Source organism: Aethalodelphis obliquidens, unplaced genomic scaffold (genome assembly GCF_003676395.1).
Source record: "Aethalodelphis obliquidens isolate GAN/ISIS:26980383/991018 unplaced genomic scaffold, ASM367639v1 scaffold58, whole genome shotgun sequence".
NCBI lineage: Eukaryota > Metazoa > Chordata > Mammalia > Artiodactyla > Delphinidae > Aethalodelphis > Aethalodelphis obliquidens.
In genome coordinates, this window is record NW_020838002.1 from 4,299,209 (window position 1) to 4,319,311 (window position 20,103).

At 46.8% G+C, this 20,103-nt stretch overlaps 1 protein-coding gene across 8 annotated transcripts in view; it reads left to right on the forward strand.

The window, feature by feature from the left end:
- The first annotated feature begins 275 nt into the window (after positions 1 to 275).
- HLF (HLF transcription factor, PAR bZIP family member) overlaps positions 276 to 20,103 on the forward strand; it is a 52,946-nt gene continuing 33,118 nt past the window's right edge. For 6 of the 8 annotated variants that reach the window (XM_027087108.1, XM_027087109.1, XM_027087111.1 and 3 more), the window contains exons 1-2: positions 276 to 807; positions 2,983 to 3,318. In XM_027087108.1, coding sequence (XP_026942909.1) covers positions 693 to 807; positions 2,983 to 3,318 — 451 coding nt within the window. In that variant the 5' untranslated portion in view covers positions 276 to 692. The remainder of the gene's footprint in view (positions 808 to 2,982; positions 3,319 to 20,103) is intronic. The other 2 variants (XM_027087113.1, XM_027087114.1) reach the window with 1 other exon arrangement.

Consider the following 20,103-nt stretch of genomic DNA (forward strand, 5'->3'; position numbering starts at 1 on the left):
CTGTGGCCCAGGGGACCTGACGCCCCGACGCCTGTCTCTTTGCAGCCCGCTAGAGCCGCACGGTCCCAGAAATTTGGAGCGCGCGACGATGCTAAACACGCGGCGGCGGACGGGCGGGCCCGCGTGGGGCCCCGCCCCCGCACGCCTATCGGCGCGCGGTGCGGGCCCTGACGTCACTCTTGTCAGGCCGCGGCACATGGGCGGCCGGATGCGCTGAGCCCGGCGCTGCGGGGCAGCGGAGCGCGGGGGAGCAGCGGCCGCCGGCTCGGGGAGGGGGGTGGGGTGGGACGGCCCGCGGCCTCTGAGCTAGTGCGACGCGGCCGGGCGGTGCGGTGCCTTCCGCCCTCTGCAGCTGTCTGCATATTTTTTCTTTCTTTTATCGCAATTTTGAACATTTAACAAGACGAGGGATTCGAAGCAAGTGAGAGCATCCTGCACGTCGTGGAGGAGCCCGCGGGCACTTGGCGCGCTCTCTGGGGACTGCATTGGGAACCCGAAAGTTTTTTGTTTTTATATTTTTACGCAGATGTATTTATAAAGACATAAGTATTTTTTTTTTCTTCCCTGTCTGCACCGCCTTGAAAGCGAGAACTTTTGGCAAAGGACGGAGGAAAACGCTCAGCAACATTTTTGGGGGAGGTTGGGGTTGTTTTTTTTTTTTTTTAAGAAAAAAAAATATTGAGTGCATCGCGATGGAGAAAATGTCCCGACAGCTCCCACTGAATCCCACCTTTATCCCGCCTCCCTACGGCGTGCTCAGGTCCTTGCTGGAGAACCCGCTGAAGCTCCCCCTTCATCACGAAGACGGTGAGCGCTGCCCTCCTGGCTGCCCCGCTCTGGGAAGGAACAACGCTTCCGGGACCCCCTCCTGGGCCGGGCACCCCCGCTGGAGCATCCATACCCCTCCGTCCCTGCCCCCGGCACCCCGGCCTTGCTTTGATGAAATCGAGGAGCTCACCTATCGCCCCATCCCTCCTCCTCAAAAAGGGGAGGGAACCCCCTCGCTGAGCAACGTTTAAAATAGCGTTGGGGACCCGGCCGGGCCTTCCCGGGTCCCGCTCGGGCGGCACAGGTGGGAGATAGAACTTGACAGGTCAGTGTTCCCTAGATTGAGGTTCACCCGCACGCAGAGTGAAACCGCCTGCACGCAGGCAGAGTAGCGCGGGCTGGGAAGAGAAACCACAGGGCCGGCTTTCACGCGGGTGGGGGCTTGAGTCGGGGGTCTCACTGCGGAGCCTGGGTATTGGGATCGTGCTTATCGTTGCTGTTAGTTGTTAGTGTTTGGAACACGCGAGGTGAGAGCGGAGACGCCTGTTCTCCCGGGCTGGGTGCTTCAGAAAGGGGGGTGCTGGCTGGGGTTGGCTGGGGGAGTGGTCTCTGGGCGGGATGCCGCGCACGCCCCCAGCGCTGCCACCTTCCCAGTGCACTTTTCCTGGTGGGAGGGGAGAGCGGAGCAGGCTCACGTGTAACCGCTCAGGAGCCTCCTCTGGCTTGAGCCTTTTCTTGGTAAGTCCCAAACCTTCCCCAGGCAACCTTGGTTGGAGCGGGCCAGGAGGGGTCGTGCGAGGAGGCGCCGAACCCAGCTGGTGCCGCCAGGGATTTGTTGTTTGGGTTTCATGCCTTCGATATCATGGTAGCAGATATGAACCGTGCGGTGAACCGTGCGGCTCAGAGTGTAAAGTCTTGAAAGATCATTTGGCTACAAGTAGCCCGGGATTACTCGCATCTTCTTTCCTAGGGCAACCTGTTGCATTACAAGAGTTGAGGGGTTTGGTTCGCCGTCTGCAGAACATAGCTTCCCTCTTAACTCCCCTTTAAGGAGGAGCACTTGGGAGGAAGGTGCTGCCTGCAGTCTTTTGCATCTGTGGGTGTTTTAAAGTCAGATTCTTGAGAGATGAGACCGTAGAGGATTAGAATGAATGGCGATGGAGACTGTGTTTCTGTGAGGAAGAAGCTCAGAAGCCAAATTGCTTAATCCCAGATGCCACCCGCACCTGAGTACTAGACTTGTTCAAATCCAGAGCGCTGGTTAAAGACCTAATGGGGTGAGTGATACTTCCAGGTAGAAGGCAGCTGCACACCTCCATCACAGGTATCCAGAGGAACCACCTTTCCTGATATTTGTGCTTTTGACAGGTTGCATACATGTATAATTTTTGAGTTGGATCATACTTCAGTGTTTGGGGAAGAGGAGGAAGAAAACACTTCGTATTTAAAACCAAACCAAAACAAAAAACTCCTTTTGTAAAATACGACGTACCTCGGTGGCTTTAGAAGCAAAGCACATTGTGGGCTAGGCAGTTCTCAGCTTTCCTCTCTGCAATGTGAGGCATTGGTCAAGCCCCTATCAAGTCTCAGAGCCTCCATTGCTTCATTGTGAATGGGGATCGTCGCTATTTGCAAGTTTATTATGAGATTTTTTTTGGGGAAAAATATATGGAAAGAACCAGGTATGTTAGTAGGTGCTCAGTACGTGGTATCAAAGAAGGGTGGAGAGTCCCTGCTTTACCAAAATTAGAATTATGAATGCACTGGCTTTCTAAATACGAATGACCTCATATTGTTACTGTAATCAGTTTCCTGGAGGATAAATCATGCCTGGTTATTGGCTGTGTTCTTAAAAATCACAGCAGTTGTATGTAATTGCAGGTGTTATTTTACCACTGTAGATTTAAATTATCGTCTCCTCAAATAATGCACTGAATCCTGTGCTGTCTTGTTTATATCCCAGATCAGTCTCTAGCCCTGTCCCGAGGACTAGTGCTTTCTTTCCAAAGTAAATAGGAAAATGTTGAAAAACAGGCAGAGATCCATGTCCTGCCTGAACTTTTAACTCTAGGTCCACAAGAACCAGCAGCTAGAGAAGAACCCCGGCATTTGTGGGAAGTAGTCTTGTAGCAGAAGCCAGGAGGAGTGATTAAAAAAGCAAGACTTTTTCATTTTCTTTTTTAAACTCCAATTCCCCCCCCCCCCTTTTTGCAGCATTTAGTAAAGATAAAGACAAGGAAAAGAAGCTGGATGATGAGAGTAATAGCCCGACGGTCCCCCAGTCAGCATTCTTGGGACCCACCTTATGGGACAAAACTCTTCCCTATGACGGAGATACTTTCCAGTTGGAATACATGGACCTGGAGGAGTTTTTGTCGGAAAATGGCATTCCCCCCAGCCCGTCTCAGCATGACCACAGCCCTCACCCTCCCGGGCTACAGCCGGCTTCCTCAGCTGCCCCCTCCGTCATGGACCTCAGCAGTCGGACCTCTGCACCCATTCACCCTGGCATCCCATCCCCCAACTGTATGCAGAGCCCCATCAGACCAGGTAAACTCTCAGAAGGTTCTCCCTTCAGGTGGGGAGGAGGGAGAAGGAGGGAGAGGGTGCGGGTGATATAAACGTCTTAACGATCAGGGGTGCTTGAAAAGTGGAGTCTTGTATTTCATTGTAGTGGTTGTCCCACTTCAATGAGCATATCACCTGGAGAGTCAGCTAAAGGCAGATTCTATGGAACCTACCCCCAGAAAGTCTGATTTTTCAGGTCTGGATGAGGCCCAGGGATATGCATTTTTAACCGGCTCCCTGGGGGAATCTAATGCAGCTGATCCAAGGACTGCAGTTTAAGAAATACCAACCTACAGTTAATGATTTGGGTAATTTAGGCATCCATCTCATCTTCTGTCTCTTCTCCTCATTCCCCAAATACACAGATAATAGGACCTTGCTGAATGATTTGGGTAGACAGACTGTCTATAAGGCTGTGGTTTACCTATATGCATTGTTCTCTGGCCCAAAGGAAAAAAATGTGAGTCAGGGGTGTGGGGCAGATAGCTTTTCCATCCATTTCATCTTGTGTTGTCGTCGATTGAGAAACTGAATCTAAAAGCAGCTCTCACATTAAGCGTGGCTTAGCCTTCTTCAGCATCAGATCCCGTCTCTCTCTTTTCCCCATTCCTATAAACCAAATTGTTCTGATATTTTTTTTTTCATTTTCATCTGTTCACCACACGTAATCCACTTTTATCAAAACCCACAAGGCCCCAAGGCTGGCTTTAAATGGTGTTGAAATATTCCACAGAAACGTTACCTGAAATGACCGGTACTTCAAAACCCACCGCCAAATGCTCAGATATAAACACAAGTTGAGGGAGCTCTGTCTTCGTGCCTTTAGTACGCTGTCATACAAAATGAACAGGAAGAAAGGCCACTTCACGAGCGAGCGCAGGTAACCAGGAACAAAGATGCAGCCAGATAAATTGTCAGGAAGGTCGCTGAGCCAAGGGCCTTAGCTGCGGGGAGGACAGAAAGCAGGACAATGGGAGACTTGTGCTAGAGATCATTCCTGAAGTCTATGTCCTCAACTCGTGTAGAATTTCTGTGACACACAGAGCGAGATTAAAATGAAACGAAACGGTGCAGAGGAGGAAGAGAACGCCCCTGCCTTGAAATGTTAGTGTTGAAGCTCTCCCATCAAATCTCTCTGTGCTGCCCCTTCTCCAAAACCCACTTTGAATTATAACTTCAAGGCTACTGGCTGGAATGGCTTTAAGTCTTAGCCTCTGACCACCTCAGAAGGCCACGGAAGCTTAGGGAAACACTCCTTTATGTGACCCTGAGCCCCTGTTACTTAGGACACACAGGCCGTTTTCCCAGGAACAGACAACAAAATAAATAACCATTCAGTGAGAAAACAACCAGGAGGAAGGGGACAGAGCCTCAGGGAGAAGGCGCAGTTATGCCTCAGTCATCTTCTCTGCAGAATGAGACTGACCACTTCGTAGCCGTGTGACCTTACAAAGTGATACAGTCTTTCCGGCCCTCAGTTTCCCTTTGTGTAGGAGGGTATAATTTCTATTTGATTGGACTATTGTGAAAATTAGAGACAGTATGTATAAAGGGTCAAATGACAAGCACTAGTTATTTTTTAATGAGAGCAGTTACGATCATTATTCTGTGTCAACTTTCATCATTTATTCCAATTTCTGCCTTCTGAAATACCTTCATAAAGTAATTAGGTACAGTATATAACCCTTTTTTCTGGAGAGAAATGTCAGGAGATTTTGACCAATAGTTTTTGGCTTGGGGTATTCTAAGCCTAACGCATATACTCAGTTGACAAGTATTTCTCAGTTTTCTCTCACGTACAGGATATGTGCCATGTTAGAAACTCCGTATTTTTTCCCAAGAGGCATGCAGATATTGGGACCCCACCCTTAGGTTTCTACTGAAAAATCAAGAATTGGGGTTTTGGAGTTTGAAGCTTCCTTAAAAGTCACTTGTCAGGGCTCACAGAATCAGTATTGATGACTTTCAGAAACTTCTGATGCCCGAATCAGGTTTGCAATCCATAACAAAGGACTGCTGAGTTTCAGTGGCTATCATTTTATTAGGTTATGGAGTTAAAGGCACTAGGATCAGACGGGGCCTGGCATCTAGAAATAAGCTCTTCATTTAAGCGTCCTTTTTCATAATGGAAACACACTTCAAAATAATACTCTTCAATTCATTTAAACTCAGTGATAGTCCTGACAAAAAAGGAAAAGAAGTTAGAGCTCTTCTTAAAATACCAAATGCAGGTAAAATAACACTGCTTTTCGTACAGTGCTGATCATTATAAAGGTGATAATGCAAAGTAAAATTCTAGGGCGTGTTGGATGGTATATCACAAGCAAACCTGAAAAAGGAGGAAGTTCTTGATTATTCTCTGTAATCACAGTGGTGACCAGAATAGAAATACCAAGTTAATCTTGAGGAAAATAAGTCCTCAGAAGGGAAGAGCACAGATGTAGCTGTGAACATTCTGGGAATTGTAGAATTTCAGTCTAGAGCAAGATTTCTCAGCTTTGGCACTGTTGGACGTTTCAGGTAAGTCTTTGTTGTAAGGACTGTCCTGTGCATTGTAGGATGTTTAAGGGCATCCCTGGCCTCTGTCCTCCAGAAGGCAGTAAAACTACCCCCTCCCACAACCTGTGACAAGTAAAAATGTCTCCAGTTACTACCAAATGTCCCCTGAGGGCAAAATCACCCCCGTTGAGAACTACTGATCTCGACTTTCGATTTGAATGACAAAATCTGGGCTTAATTCAGGGTCCTGTCACACACGTGGATGCTTTTTACCTCCTGTAATGCTTTATGGCAAAACTTTTGAGAAGGTCAGGAGACCTTAAGTTGCCAAGAAGAAATATAATGTTAATAAGAGTATACTTATACACTTTTAGTTGATAAAACTGAGACATCAGACTAATCAGGAGATAATTGCAAAGCAATTTTATTAAACATTTGTTTTCTGCTCTCTGCTCAGCATGCATCTTTTGAGTTACACTCAGTAACATTGTGCCATTAGTGCTGCCTGGGTGGTTGAAAGGAAATGAAGCTGTGAGGTGACAAATTATGCATTTCTAGGTTTACCCCAAGTGTGTCTTGGAATGACAAGGTGAGCGTTCTTGTGAATTCTCTTACTATTTACCCTGACTGCCCTCCAACCCCTTTCCTGTTTTATGTACTCATCCTTATTCCTTTGTCTAGCTGTCTGATCAAAGAATGAATTAAATATCTGAATACAATTTTCCTTGAAGAAATAACCCAGGGATCCATTGAAACCTCCTGTGGCTATGGGGTTATTGCTAAGCTTTCTGGGGTGACATCTTAATGAAGGAAGAGTGGTGGTTCCTGGGTGCTATAGCCACCTGCACGGGCTTCTCAGTCACCCGAGATGCAGCTTCCTGGACTTTCCCAGGCCAGCCTGGACTTTCCCAGGCAGGAAATCATCCTGACCACTTCGATGTTTGCATGTCAGATGCTATCAGAGGTGGTACCTGGGAGTGCTTTCCTGGAGGTATGTGCTGCGTACTGGAAAAACAAGAATCAGTTTGCCCTGAGAATTGAGCAATTGCTTTAAGGACAGCAGTCCCTTTAGGGAAGTCATCTATAGCAGACAAAGGCAGAGTTATTTTTAAATCACATGCTTGTAAAGCCAGATTTGAAATTGTTTCCTCTGGTGGTTTTTCTTTGAATAGCTTGAGGGTGTCCTACCACTTTAGACCCGTATTCAGCTGAGAATTCCGAAGCTTCTCTTTCCAGTTCTGAGCACAGAGACTAGGTTGTGATGAAGGCTGGTTACGGAGTGAAGTGAAAACCCTTACATGTGGTGGTGAGTGGGAAGAGGAGGGCATGAATGGGTGGCCCAAGGAGAGTGAGGAGGTAGGGGAGACCCCATGGTACCCTCGCAGGATGGAATCCGTGTCCTGGAATTGCTGACCTTGCCTTGTAATGAGCTTTTCACGTGGAAGGAAGATGCTGGCTCTGGGTTCTGAACCATGGTGGAGGGGAGTTCTGTGCTGGTGGTTCTGGGATTATGAGAGTCCTGCTTAGGCAACAGGCTTCTTTTGGATTTTCCAGCATCATGAGATGAAGCTTCAGTTTCTCCCTCCCCTTCAGGGCATGCAGTTCGTATATTTTCCCTTCCAGCATGTTGATAAATCTGCAGATTGGCAGCGCCCTGATTGAGTTGAGGTGCACCGCGCCCCAGGTATATCTGGAAAGTGCTTTTCATTCATCAGGTTCAAGGAGATCACGAGGGGAGAGAGACGGCTTTGTTCTGGAAGCAGGCAGACTTTTTTGTTTCTTGTAAGGGTTTGTCTTCTCCACCACGCCTTGTAGAGGACAGGCCTGCCCTGTTCTCTTGGCTTTGTCGTGTGAAACATTCCCAGGACAGTGGATCCTAGCCTTCTGGCAAGAGGTATTCCCAGACAGGTATGGACAGCAAGGGTGACTGGGTGCTTAAGAGTATCAGCTCTGGACCCAGGGACTTGGGTTCACATCCTGGATTTGTAACCAGAGGTCGATTCCTTGACCTCTTGAAGCCTTGGTTTTCTCATCAGTAGAATGGAGACTGTAAATAATCCCCCTTTTGTGGGGTTTTAACAGGGTGTGTGGCACATGCATACTCAGAGCCTGGAGCTAGAATGATGTTGTGGCTTGCAAGTAGGGAAAGGAATGGCTTATTCCCAAACCCGTTCTCCATTTAGGGATTTGTTTCATCCAGTGCCTTTCCCTCTGCAAAAATAGGACACGCGTTTTTTTGTTGTTGTTGTTGTTTTTTCCCCAGCATGCCCAGGCCCTATTCCTTAGAGCCTGCCTGACTTTTCTCCTCTGCTCTGGGTTGAGACGAGCCACTTCCCTGACGTTACCCCAGCAGCTGCGCTTCTGGGTTAGCAACTCCTGTTCCTCCAGTGTGGAAACAGCCGTTCACTGGCTACCCAGCCCCCAGGTCTCGTGCGAGCCCCGGGCACCCTGGCTGCCTGCCTGCATGACCGTGTGCTCCAGGCACGTGGCTGTGCCCTGTGGAGCTCGCCCAGCTCTGGGTGGCGTGCTGGCTGCCTGCCACCCTCCTGCCCCCACTCTCGCTTCCCTTCCCAGGCGAACTACAGCGAGTGCCAGTGAGGAACTGTAATCCTGACCCTGGCATGAGAAAGCTGAGCTCTGGAGGGCCGTTCCCATGCCAGGGAAACCTGCTCTGCCCCACATTCTAGCCAGACCCCAAATGCAGCCCTCTCTCCTGCCCGTCTGCCCGGAGGCGCTGTGTTCTCTGCGCTGCTACAGGAGGCGGGACTCCTGTAGGCCAGCACCTGCCAGGGGGCTTGTCAGAGTCTTTGCAGTTCAGCGCTGTGTCTACCAGACTAGAAAAATAGCAACATCAAGACAGAACTCGGTAGAGGAGAAGGAAGGGGGTGAGGGTGTGGGTGCGAAGAAGGGCGCTGTGATAACGTCCTGGTGTAGAGAGCCAGAGGGTGAGAGACAGCGGTGACTTATTAGGTTTCTCAGAAACCTCCCCTCCAACCGGCACTAATCACTTTCACACAGGAATCATTTTTTATGTCTCAGCAGTGGAAATGGAGGAGAGAGGGAAGGTAGTAGGGGAAGTAATGAGATTGAGAAAAACATTGGAAAAGAATACATGAGAGAGGGACGGGGAGGTACAGGGCCTGTGTTTGATTCTGTAAGGGAATGATTGAGAGTATTGGTCCCATCTAATGTCTTCCTTTATTATAATATTTGGTGTCCCCGCAGCAAATGTCTTAATCTGAAACCACTAAACCATTGTTTTGGAATAAACTGAAATGTGCTGCAGACCTAGATGCCTGCTGGCTCACCATTCAGATGTCCATCAGAATGACCTGTGTTTGAAGAGACACAGATCCATCCCTGCCGGCAAAATCCCGCCCCTGCCATGCCTGCTCACGATCTCAGGCAGGTCCTTCAAATGGTCTGAGCTTCGGATTTCCCACCTGGAACTTCGGAGTAATCCCTGGGCCTGCCTCCTAGCATTGCTGAAGTTTATATGGAGATTACTTGGCACAGGGACGGGCACACAGCAACGCCCAATAACAGCTGCTCCGAGTGGCTTTCTCATTACCATCTGATCTCATTTCTCATAGGAGGACCTCACACTGGACTCCTACGCAGTCTCCACACTTTTCCCTTCCTAGCCAGTTAAGGCCTCTGGAGTTGGAATTCCTCCTCTGCTTCTCTGCCGAGCCTTTCTCGCCCCTCTCTCCGCCTCTGAGTTTTAAGTAGCCTTGGGTAGCTAACTTTATTCAGTCCTCCTTGTTCATGAGATTAAAAAAAATCAAGCAAGCAAAATGCAGTTCAAAGAAGTTCTTGAGTAGAGGATTTCTCCAGGACATATATGGCTAGTAAACCAGTCAATCAATTGTTGTTACTATTGTGAATTTTTACTAGTAGGCAGTAATTATACTTGAAGGAAATACAGTGACCTCAGGGGTAAAGGAACCATAAAGGCGTGTTAGGGTGCTGGGAGAGGAGAGGAGTCTAGTTCATCTTCCTGCTTACAAGTAAGACTTTACATAAGCATTCCAGAATAATAATTCCTCCTTCCCCCCAGTGGTCCTTTAATGGATAAATCTTTCTCTTTCCACACATTTATTTTCTCATCTGCAAAGTAGCATTTTGGTTGGGTTGATGTGAGCTTTCTAATGTGCATGAAGGGCCAGCATGGTACCTACCCTAGTTGGCCAACCCTTACCCGAGATCCATACCCCTTACCCGAGATCCATACCGTTACTTTCCTGCAGTCAATGGTATGAAGATGAGAAAGCCGCAGAGGAAGCTGGCGGGGTGGGGAGCCGTGTGGACGGTCCCCAGCAATAGCATCAGCTTTGGCTTTGTGCTGCCCCCTGGGGAAGACAGACAAGGGTGTGATTTGGCTGCTGGTCTCCAGGAGATGGCAGCTCAGTAGGGAAGATAGAACTTGTAGGTAAAAAGATGAGTGACAGGGCAAGCTCGCATGTCCTCAGTGCCAAGTGATGTGTACATAGAAGCCTCCAATATCTACTGAAAAGAGGAGGGTGAAAGAGTAAGCAATAAAGTGAGTAAAACATTTGAAAATTAATAAGGGAGCAGTGCAGACGGTGAGGGCTGCCAGGCCTCACAGGAAGCAGTCAGCGCCTGGGGCAAGAGGGCCTGGGGCGAAACTTCTTGCAGGAGTTGGACCTTCCGTTGGGCCTCCAAGTGAGTGGTGGAGGAGCCAGGATGGTGAACGGCAGAACGTGGAGGCAGGGATGCCCACGGGTGTTTAGGGAACAAGGTGTGGATCCAGTTTGGCTGGTGCAGAAAATTCATATGAAGGAGGCAGGAGTGTGAGTCTGGAGAGGCAGGTGACAGCCAGGCTGGCAGCTTCATGCATGCCAGGCTACCGAGCTTGAACTTGATCCAGGAGGCAGTGGGGAGCCATTGAAGGTTTTTGAGCAGGGAAGTGGCATGTGGACGTTTCCTCTTGGGTTCAAGGTTGGATTTGAAACATTTTTAGATACTTCACAATAGTTTCCTCTGGCGAAGCGGGACTTCCTTATTTTTGTTATTTTGAAAATAAATACTCTCCCTTGAACATAAAACAGTTTTTCAAAACACAATGTTCTAATGATCTAGAGAAAGTAATTCAAAAACACAGGGTTTAAGTTTCACTTATGAAGCCCATAATTTTGGCAATTAGGGGAAACACTCTTTGGCAAGAAAATAGTTTGAGGGATTTGAATGATTCAGAATTTAAAAGTCCAAAAGCAGGCCTGATCTCATAGGAGTAGAAAAATAGATTTTAATAAGCCCAAGCCATTAATATTCATGACTTTACAATGCCTCTGTTATAAAGCTTACTGGGTTTGCAAACAAGTATGTTAAACCTATTTCTATGAGTGTAGGTTTTTGTTTTTCTTTGAGTGTGTGTATATGTGTATGTGAGAGAAAGAAAGAAGGAAGGTTTCAGTGATACAAATAGTACTTGATTATAAGGATTACCTGCAGCAGTAATATCAGGCTGAAAACACTTAGGCAAGTGTTTGGCCAGCTTAGTAATTTTACTCCTGAGAGACAAAGGAGTCCTTATTACAGTTTTGTATTCTTTTTTTTTTTTTTTTTTCCGGTACGCGGGCCTCTCACTGCTGTGGCCTCTCCCGTTGCGGAGCACAGGCTCCGGACGTGCAGGCTCAGCGGCCGTGGCTCACGGGCCCAGCTGCTCCGCGGCATGTGGGATCTTCCTGGACCAGGGCACGAACCCGTGTCCCCTGAATCGGCAGGTGGACTCTCAACCACTGCGCCACCTGGGAAGCCCCAGTTTTGTATTCTTGAGTCCTGACCTTGTATTTGTAGCTCCCTTCTTCCCTGAAGCCGGAATTAGCTGCACAACATGCAGAGATCTGGTGGCTGGGATTGGGGGGTGCTGCTGGAGGAAAGGGACTTTGTGGGAGCAGACAGGCTCTGGGAGAGCAATGGGAGCTGCTGAATGGCACCTGCACGAAGTAACTCACTCAGGTACCCCTGAAGTGTTCTCTGAGATCAAGCCAAGATGACAGAAATAAGGAGGAGTTGCGCTAACCCAAACCAGTTCCCTTAAGTAAAAGAAAAAAAACAAAACAGTCAATGTGTGCAATTTCACCTCCAGCTATGTACAATAGACAATTACAGGAGTGTTGGCAGAATCAGGCATCTGTTGGGGAAAAACTATTCAGTACTCTTTTCTGTCAAATTGGCTTCTGGTGGATATACACTCCATGACTTAATGTGAAAATTCCTGAAATGTTTGTTTTCCTTCTTTTCTGACTTTAGCAAGTATTGTTACTGTCTCAAGTCCCTAACCATCCAGCTCATAATGGGAATCCAGTCTCATTTTCTGTCCTGAAAAATTATACAGTTCTACTGTCACACAGATCTCCTAAAAGTTTTGTTTTTAGAAGTTTAATCTAGGATTTTTTATTTTTTTCATTAATGATTTTTGGAAGAATGCTTTGGAATTTAGGGTCTTGTAATGAGAGATGGCTTGTGGCTAATTAAACCCCTTTCCCTCTCACATCTTGCCTGGGAGACCCTAGATTCCTAAAAACAATGAGTGCATGCTGCAGAAGGGTGCTCCAGGGAGCTACAGCATTAAATCATCTGTGACAAAATGTTCTCTTAGAAAGTGAGATTGCATAAATGGTTCAGCAGAAATAAGTGCTTTGGCAGAAACTCCTTGAGTGGGAAAGAGCAGTGCTTTCTTTTGTAATTAGCTCTGGGTAACAGTCTGCTTTGATGTCCTTGCAGTGGAACCCAAGCATGGATAGTGGAGCAGAGAAGGAAAGCCTCACTGCTGCTCTGTAAGTGTTTTTGCACTTAATGGAAAGAGTTAAGTGAGGCTGTCCATTCATGCACAATAAATGCCTCTTGAATTGAATCGAATGGGTAAAATGAAGGTTTGTTTGGGGAAGGATGCCACCAGGCCCTGACCAATGGGAATCAGCGCTGTAAACCAGATGAACAAGATCATCTAGATAGGCAGTAATCAGATTGCTCAGAACAGAGATCTCAGTACCCCAAGGTAGGAAGAGTTCTTCTAAGGAGAGTGACAAAGAGTCAAACTCCATCTGCCCAAAGGATTGATCAGAAGACTTAGTTCACCTTAGAATGGATTCATTGTGCTGTGGGCTTAGTATCACTGAAGGAGATTATGGAGGCTTCTACTAGAGAAAACTTTAAAAATAGGATGGGGATCTCATATCCAGTTGGAATAATACTGCTTTTAGAGACCAAATGCCACTGAACGATTTATAGAGGAAAGAGTAAATAATATAAAATGTAAAGATAGAAATAAAGCCTTGATGGAGTTTCTGAGGCTAGAAAAGGAAAATTTGTAGAACTGACTTCATAGGAATTTCACAGAATTCATTTCATTACAGTTGATTTCTTTTTATTAGTACACTTTACCAGGGGTGTTGGATGCCTTTTTTTTCCTCATAGAATCTAAAGTATGTTTATTTCAAATGGCCAGTAACACATGAATGATTTTTAAAATAATATTTATATTCATGTCAAAAATATTTTTTAGCATTGTTAATGAAATTGGCCCAAACATAACAGGGCATTTAGTGATATTTAGTTATTGGATTCCTTAGATGTTTAAAGGTAAAAGACAGGAAGTTTCAGTATTGCAAAAATTAGGTATAAAGAAGCAAGTTGAGTTTACTTATAGTCTACTTATTTCTCTTTACCCTCAAGCTTACCTGGCAGTAACATTGCATTGATTCAGATTTTGTGATCATTTGATCTTACACTGATGATTAAATTGAAATTGGTATCTTTGTCTTCTTTATAAAGATATTGCCAAACACGTTAATTATGCAAATATAATTTTAGGAGGCACTTGAGTACAAGATAGGCTTTAAAGACATTAGCTGCGTGTATATACATTGATGTTCTTAATCACAGCGTGTATTAGCGAGGAGCAAAAGAATTTCTGTCATTTAGACGTTTCAGTAATTGGGATTAGTGTTCCCACCAAATTGTTGCAGTTTATCTCTCTCTGCCCTTCCCTCCCACTTGTCTCCACCCACTAAATTTTCATATTTTTAAACTTAGATTTTCATATAAGGAAATATATGGAAACGAAAGAACGTTTTTGTTCAATTATGTACCGCCAGAGAAGATGTCATAGACCAATCTGCAAAGATGGTGGTTTTCTCTCGAATTTTACTAATGAAATAATCATCTCTTAGAGCAGCCTGCTCTCATTCTTCACTTCCTCTCACCGACGGGCAGCATAATGTGGTTAAAATTCCAGATTTGGCTTAGATCTTGGCTCTCAGAGCCAGATTGACCCGCTCTCTAACTCTTCTGCCTTTGTTTTCTCCTCTGTCAGTGGGGGTGGCAGTACCTGCTCCAGCCGATTCCTGGACCAGTAAACGAGATGCTCTAGGGGAAGCACTTAGAACAGTGGCCGATCTGAATGAAAGCTTTCACCACTTTCATTTGTATTCGTTTTTTTTTAATTTGAGAGATTCTATTTCTTTTTTAAAAAATAATTTTCTGTTTATTTATTTATTTTTGGCTGCGTTGGGTCTTCGTTGCTGTGCGCAGGCTTTCTCTAGCCGCGGTGAGCAGGGGCTACTCTCCCTTGCGGTGCGCGGGCTTCTCATTGCGGTGGCTTCTCTTGTTGTGGAGCATGGGCTCTAGGTGCACAGGCCTCAGCAGTTGTGGCACGTAGGCTCAGTAGTTGTGGCTTGCGGGCTCTAGAGCGTGGGCTCAGTAGTTGTGGCGCATGGGCTTAGTTGCTCCGCGGCATGTGGGATCTTCCTGGACCCGGGCTCGAACCCATGTCCCCTGCATGGGCAGGCGGATTCTTAACCACTGCGCACCAGGGAAGCCCCATGTTTATTCTACGATTACTATTTTTCTCTTTTCCTACTTAAGTGGGAACGAATCTTGTGCTGTAGTAGTGATGGCCAGCGATGATTGCTGTAGCAATGCTCTCCGCCCCTTGAGTCATTGTAGGGAAGAAAGGGTGATGGAGAGGCAGAGCTGGAGCATTCTAGGTACTGACATCTGTGAGAAGATATACCCCACCCCCCAAAAAACCCATTTGTGATCCCGTAACAGTGTAAGTGCCTGTTTCCTTGAATAGCTCCGTGGGCAAGGTCTGTGTCTTTCATCTTCACACCCCTTACCGTCCTCTGACTCTGTTCCTGGAAGACCTTGAGGGGGTGAAGGGGGAAATGTGACTTAATTCGTTTCTGTTAGTGCTCTCAAGCTTTTCCAGAGTGCTATAGGATTTGTGACTGGGGTTTCTTCTTTTTCCTTTTCTGGTGACACCTTTGGGTTGTGGAGTGGAGGACTGGCAGTGCCCCTAGCTGTGAGTGATGGGCTGCTGAGTGGGGGAGGCAGGACCGAGGGTTTCCATGGTAACGAACCCCCTAGGCTTCTGCTCCCCCTGGTGTAAATCTCTCAAACATTTTCTTAACCCTCCCTACAAGATGAAAACCTGGCAGGGGGTGTCTCCAGAGAGGAAAAATAGACGCTTCTGTCAAGGTACAATGGAAACATGAGGAAACTGAGAAAACAGAGGTAAATTATTCGGAAGAAAAGTGTGAAAATAGTTTTTTACACAAAAGGGAAAGCTGTAAGTCAGTTAATTTAAGAATTGGGATTAACCTGATATAACTTTGCTTTGCAGCCAGATCAGAGATGTGGAGTTCTTGGCATGGGTCTTAATATAGTACAGTGTGTGCATATGGGTGTGGCAGGATAAACCTTTTAAAGGTACAACAGTCCTGCAACTAGTCAAGACCGTTTCCTCTTGTGAGGGGCGTTTGAGTTCCCTCACAAGAGGGAACTAAAGCTCCCTCAGCATATTTTTACATCCAATCAGATATCTGAGCTTTTATAACAGAGTAGGCACAATGCTCCTAAGTTTAAATGAGCTAATTGCATATGAAATCATAGCCATACCCATTATGTGTTAAAGCTGGGATGCTGCTAAGCACTCAGTGTAAGAGGTTGTAGGAAATCAAGTCAGTCATATTAGAAATGAAACTGGGGGACTTCCCTGGTGGCACAGTGGTTAAGAACCCTCCTGCCACTGCAGGGGACACGGGTTCGAGCCCTGGTCTGGGGAGATCCCACATGCCGTGGAGCAACTAAGTGCATGCACCACAAATGCTGAGCCTGCGATCTAGAGCCTGCGAGCCACAACTACTGAGCCCTCACGTTGCGACTACTGAAGCCCACGCACCTAGAGCCCGTGCTCTGCAACTAGAGAAGCCACCGCAGTGAGAAGCCCACGCACAGCAACGAAGAGTAGCCCCTGCTCGCTGCAACAAGAGAAAGCCCACATGCAGCAACAAAGACCCAACACAACCAAAATTAATTAATTTTTTTAAAAAAAGAAAAGAAATGAAATTGGTTCCTGGAATTTAGTCTGCTCGCAAGAGGATTGGCTGTTGAGGATCCACTGCCAAAGCACGTCTTCTCTTTTCTTCGTCAGCCCTTCCGTCCTGATTACGAGCTGCTTAAAAATAAATGTGGGCCCATCTCAGGGGCCAAAAACCATGGTGATCAGGATGAAATCATTGTAAGGCAGAAATAACAAGCTTTGATAAAGACATTCAGAGAAGCACAGTCTTAATAGCATCAGCACACTCTTGTTGGAGCCTTTAGACACTAAACTATTCTTTTTTTTTTTATTTTTTTTTTGCGGTACGTGGGCCTCTCACTCTTGTGGCCTCTGCCGTTGCAGAGCACAGGCTCCAGACGCGCAGGCTCAGCGGCCATGGCTCACGGGCCCAGCCACTCCGCGGCATGTGGGATCCTCCCGGACCGGGGCACGAACCCATGTCCCCCGCATCGGCAGGCGGACTCTCAACCACTGCGCCACCAGGGAAGCCCAGACACTAAACTATTCTAAATCAGATTTGGAGTCAGAGGTCGCCTGAGAAGCCATGATACCCAGGGCAAGTCACTTAAATTCTGAGCCCTGTTTCCTCGTCTGGATCGTAGCGACCTATTTTGTAGGAATGCTGTGAGGGTTAAATGCCATTAAATGGGCTAATCAGTGAGCAGACCTGGGAGAGTTGTCACTCAGTAAGTTTTAACTCAGAGTGATAATCTGGTATTTAAACATCACTTTCTACAAGAATGTACTTGTAGTTCATATCTTTGGAGTCTCACTTTTAGATTTCCGACTTGCTGGGCTGAGTCTTTTCAAGCCCCATGATGCTCCTTTAGGTACACTAACAGATCTAATTTATTGTTTCAGCTATGCTGTTAATTACCTTAAGCAAGTTGTCAACCTCTCTGGGCTTCACTTCTTCATTTGTACGATGGGAATAATCTATGTTTTTCTAACTTACAAATAAATATAAAATAAGATAGTCAATTAGAAAATTGACCAATCTAAATTCAAATCAAAGTATAAATCGTGTTAGCGTTTTTATTTACATTGGGTTTTAAGTGGTAAGAGGGGAAAACACATAGCAATAATTTCAAGGTAGACCATTTACAAAGAACACAGAATTTGGAATCAGCCAATCTAGGTGCCGGACCTGGTTTGCAAGGATTGGTGGTGTGTCTCTGGACAGGTCATTGAATCTCTCAGGGCCTCAGTTTTCTTATCTATCAAACAGGGGTGCTATTTTTAGCTCTGTGACCCTGTATTCTAAGACTACTATGAATCGAAAGACAAATATTCAAATTTTGGTGCAAAACATGTAAAGCTTCTTGGGGTGATGGTGCTGCTTCCAAGCTGGTCAGTGGATTAAGAGTCTGACGTTCTGCCACTCATAAAGGATGACAGAGTTCAAAAGCTAAAACTGTAAAGCAAAAGACATTTGACACCTTTGGGGAAAAAAGGCAACAGCATTAAAGCTCGTTACTTCCTAAAGAATGGTCTTCATTCTGAATGGGAACCGCTGGCTTCTCTCTGGTGTTCAGCATTCCAGAGGAAGCCTGAAAGCAAGTTATCTGGCTAGAGTCATTGCTCCAAGCGTTAGATTTTTTTAAGCAGGGTTTTTTATTAGCCAGAGAAAATAATTTTTAAAAAAGGAAAACCCCAAGACCCACAGCTAGCTTTGATGGCAACTTTTCTAGAAGCGCAGTTGCCAGCTGCACTTTGGCTTGCTCCTCTGGGTGGCCAGATCCTGGTTTGAAGGAGCTTCCCATGCAGCAGGTTTCACCTCGGCCGGTTTGGATGGATTAGTAGGTACCTGGAATGTCATCTCGAAAGACTGAAACTTGGTCTGGGCTCAATGGAAAGAGTTCTGTGATTGATTAGGGTTGTCTGCCCTGGGCTTAGGTAGGACCATATTTGTGCCAGGTATTTGCTCTCCTGACAGAGCAGGTTATGAAGGATCCTTTAGTACTTGTCCCTCCAGTGGGCAGAAGATCAAGGACTCGGGCCAGTGCTGTTTCCGGTGTCCTGGAAAAGTGTTTATCCAAGACCCTGGCAAGTATTGTTTTTTGTCAGCGGAAGTGTTAACTCTGGTTAGCTTCACAGAATGGAAGAAGGGAAGTCTGTTGATTCTGTACCATGGTCACAGGACAGGAGTGGCCAGGTGGAAGGAAGCTATAACTCCAACAGTCCCCGTCAGATTCCCGTGGATACTCCAGTGGAGCACAGACTGGGGTGCTTACTGCTCAGCAGAGGCAGCGGCAAGCCATAGAGCCTGGCAGGCTGTGGCCAGCGGTCACGGCTGCAGAGTCCCTGGAAAACTGGCCCTTGGAAGGACGAGGAGGCTGGGCCCTCGGGACTCCACACACTGTGATTCTTTTTTTTGATATATAAAAATTTATTTATTTGTTTTTTATTTTTGGCTGTGTTGGATCTTCGTTGCTGCACACAGGCTTTCTCTAGTTGCAGCGAGCGGGGGCTACTCTTCATTGCAGTGTGTGGGCTTCTCATTGCGGTGGTTTCTCTTGTTGCAGAGCACGGGCTCTAGGTACATGGGCTTCAGTAGTTGTGGCACACGGGCTCAGTAGTTGTGGCTCATGGGCTCTAAAGCACAGGCTCAGTAGTTGTGGCACACAGGCTTAGTTGCTCCGCGGCATGTGGGATCTTCCCGGACCAGGGCTTGAACCTGTGTCCCCTGCATTGGCAGGTAGATTCTTACCCACTGAGCCACCAGGGAAGTCCCTACACACTGTGATTCTTGACATTGAATACAGAAGTTCTGTTACCTTCCTTAAAAAGCATTGGAGAATTTGCCAGTCTACTTAGGATTGGAGGTGACCTTCAGTTACCCATGTTAGTAGTTCTGAAGTTTTTTTCTCTTCAGCCTTGGAATGTGCTTTATGTTTTTGTGCTGTTGATCTGCTTTCCTAGAGATGTTTGAACGCTTCAGATTTTTCTTTTTGTAAAGCATGCTCTGGGGGAGTGTAGTGCTCTTCACAGCTCCCCCAGTGTGCTTCCCCTAGCCAGCCAAATGTCTTGGAGACCCCCTAATCTCCTGACTTTAAATCCATCAACTACACTAGTGGATTGATAATAGTTGCGATTTATTGAACACTTAGTATGTGCTTCCAGGCACCAGGGTCACTGTATGACAAGGGATTGATGCAGGAGTGTATGGGGGCAGTGGGGTGAAGTGGGCTCGAGTTTAAACATTGTCTATGGAGAAGGTACAAAAGAGTTCACTGAGAGTGGACCTGACTTCCTCTGCTACTGAGGTTTCCTGCTGTTTCCAGTGACTGCACTTGAGCTGTGCATATGATTAACTTTCAATTATCCTGAGCCAATTAACCGGTTTGCAGATTAACCAAGGTGAAGGCTCACCTGGGCCTGGGAGGTGCTCATCATCTCAACTGCTCCGTAATTAGCTGGTTATGGCTGATTGCATACCCCGTGGTCCAGGAGCCTGAGGGCTGGGCTGCTGCAAGGGAGGGGAGACAAGGAGCAGTGTCTTCTAGGACCTTCCACCCCCTTCAACGAGAGGAGCCCACTGGCTCATAAAATCCTGCAGTCTCTGGTACAGTCCCTGGGAGGTTCAGAGGCTCCTGGAGTCCTGGTGCTCTGCCCCTGTCCCCAGTACCTTCCAAGTTGGGAAGCTCAAGTTGGCTGGAGGGCACAGTGCATTTGAAATTCCCAGAGATGCAGTGATCTAATATGTTGAAAGGGGCGCAGTGAGCAGGGGCACTAATCCCCCTTTTCTTCCTCAGCCCGTGAACCACCCTTCCATCGCCACCCCAAAGATGTAGTTGACAGGCTTGAGACCCTGAGCAATGGGTCCCTCCTGTGGTCATAGGAGGCCAAGGCCACAGTGGCAACGAGGTGGGAGTTGCCCACAAAAGCAAGGTGTT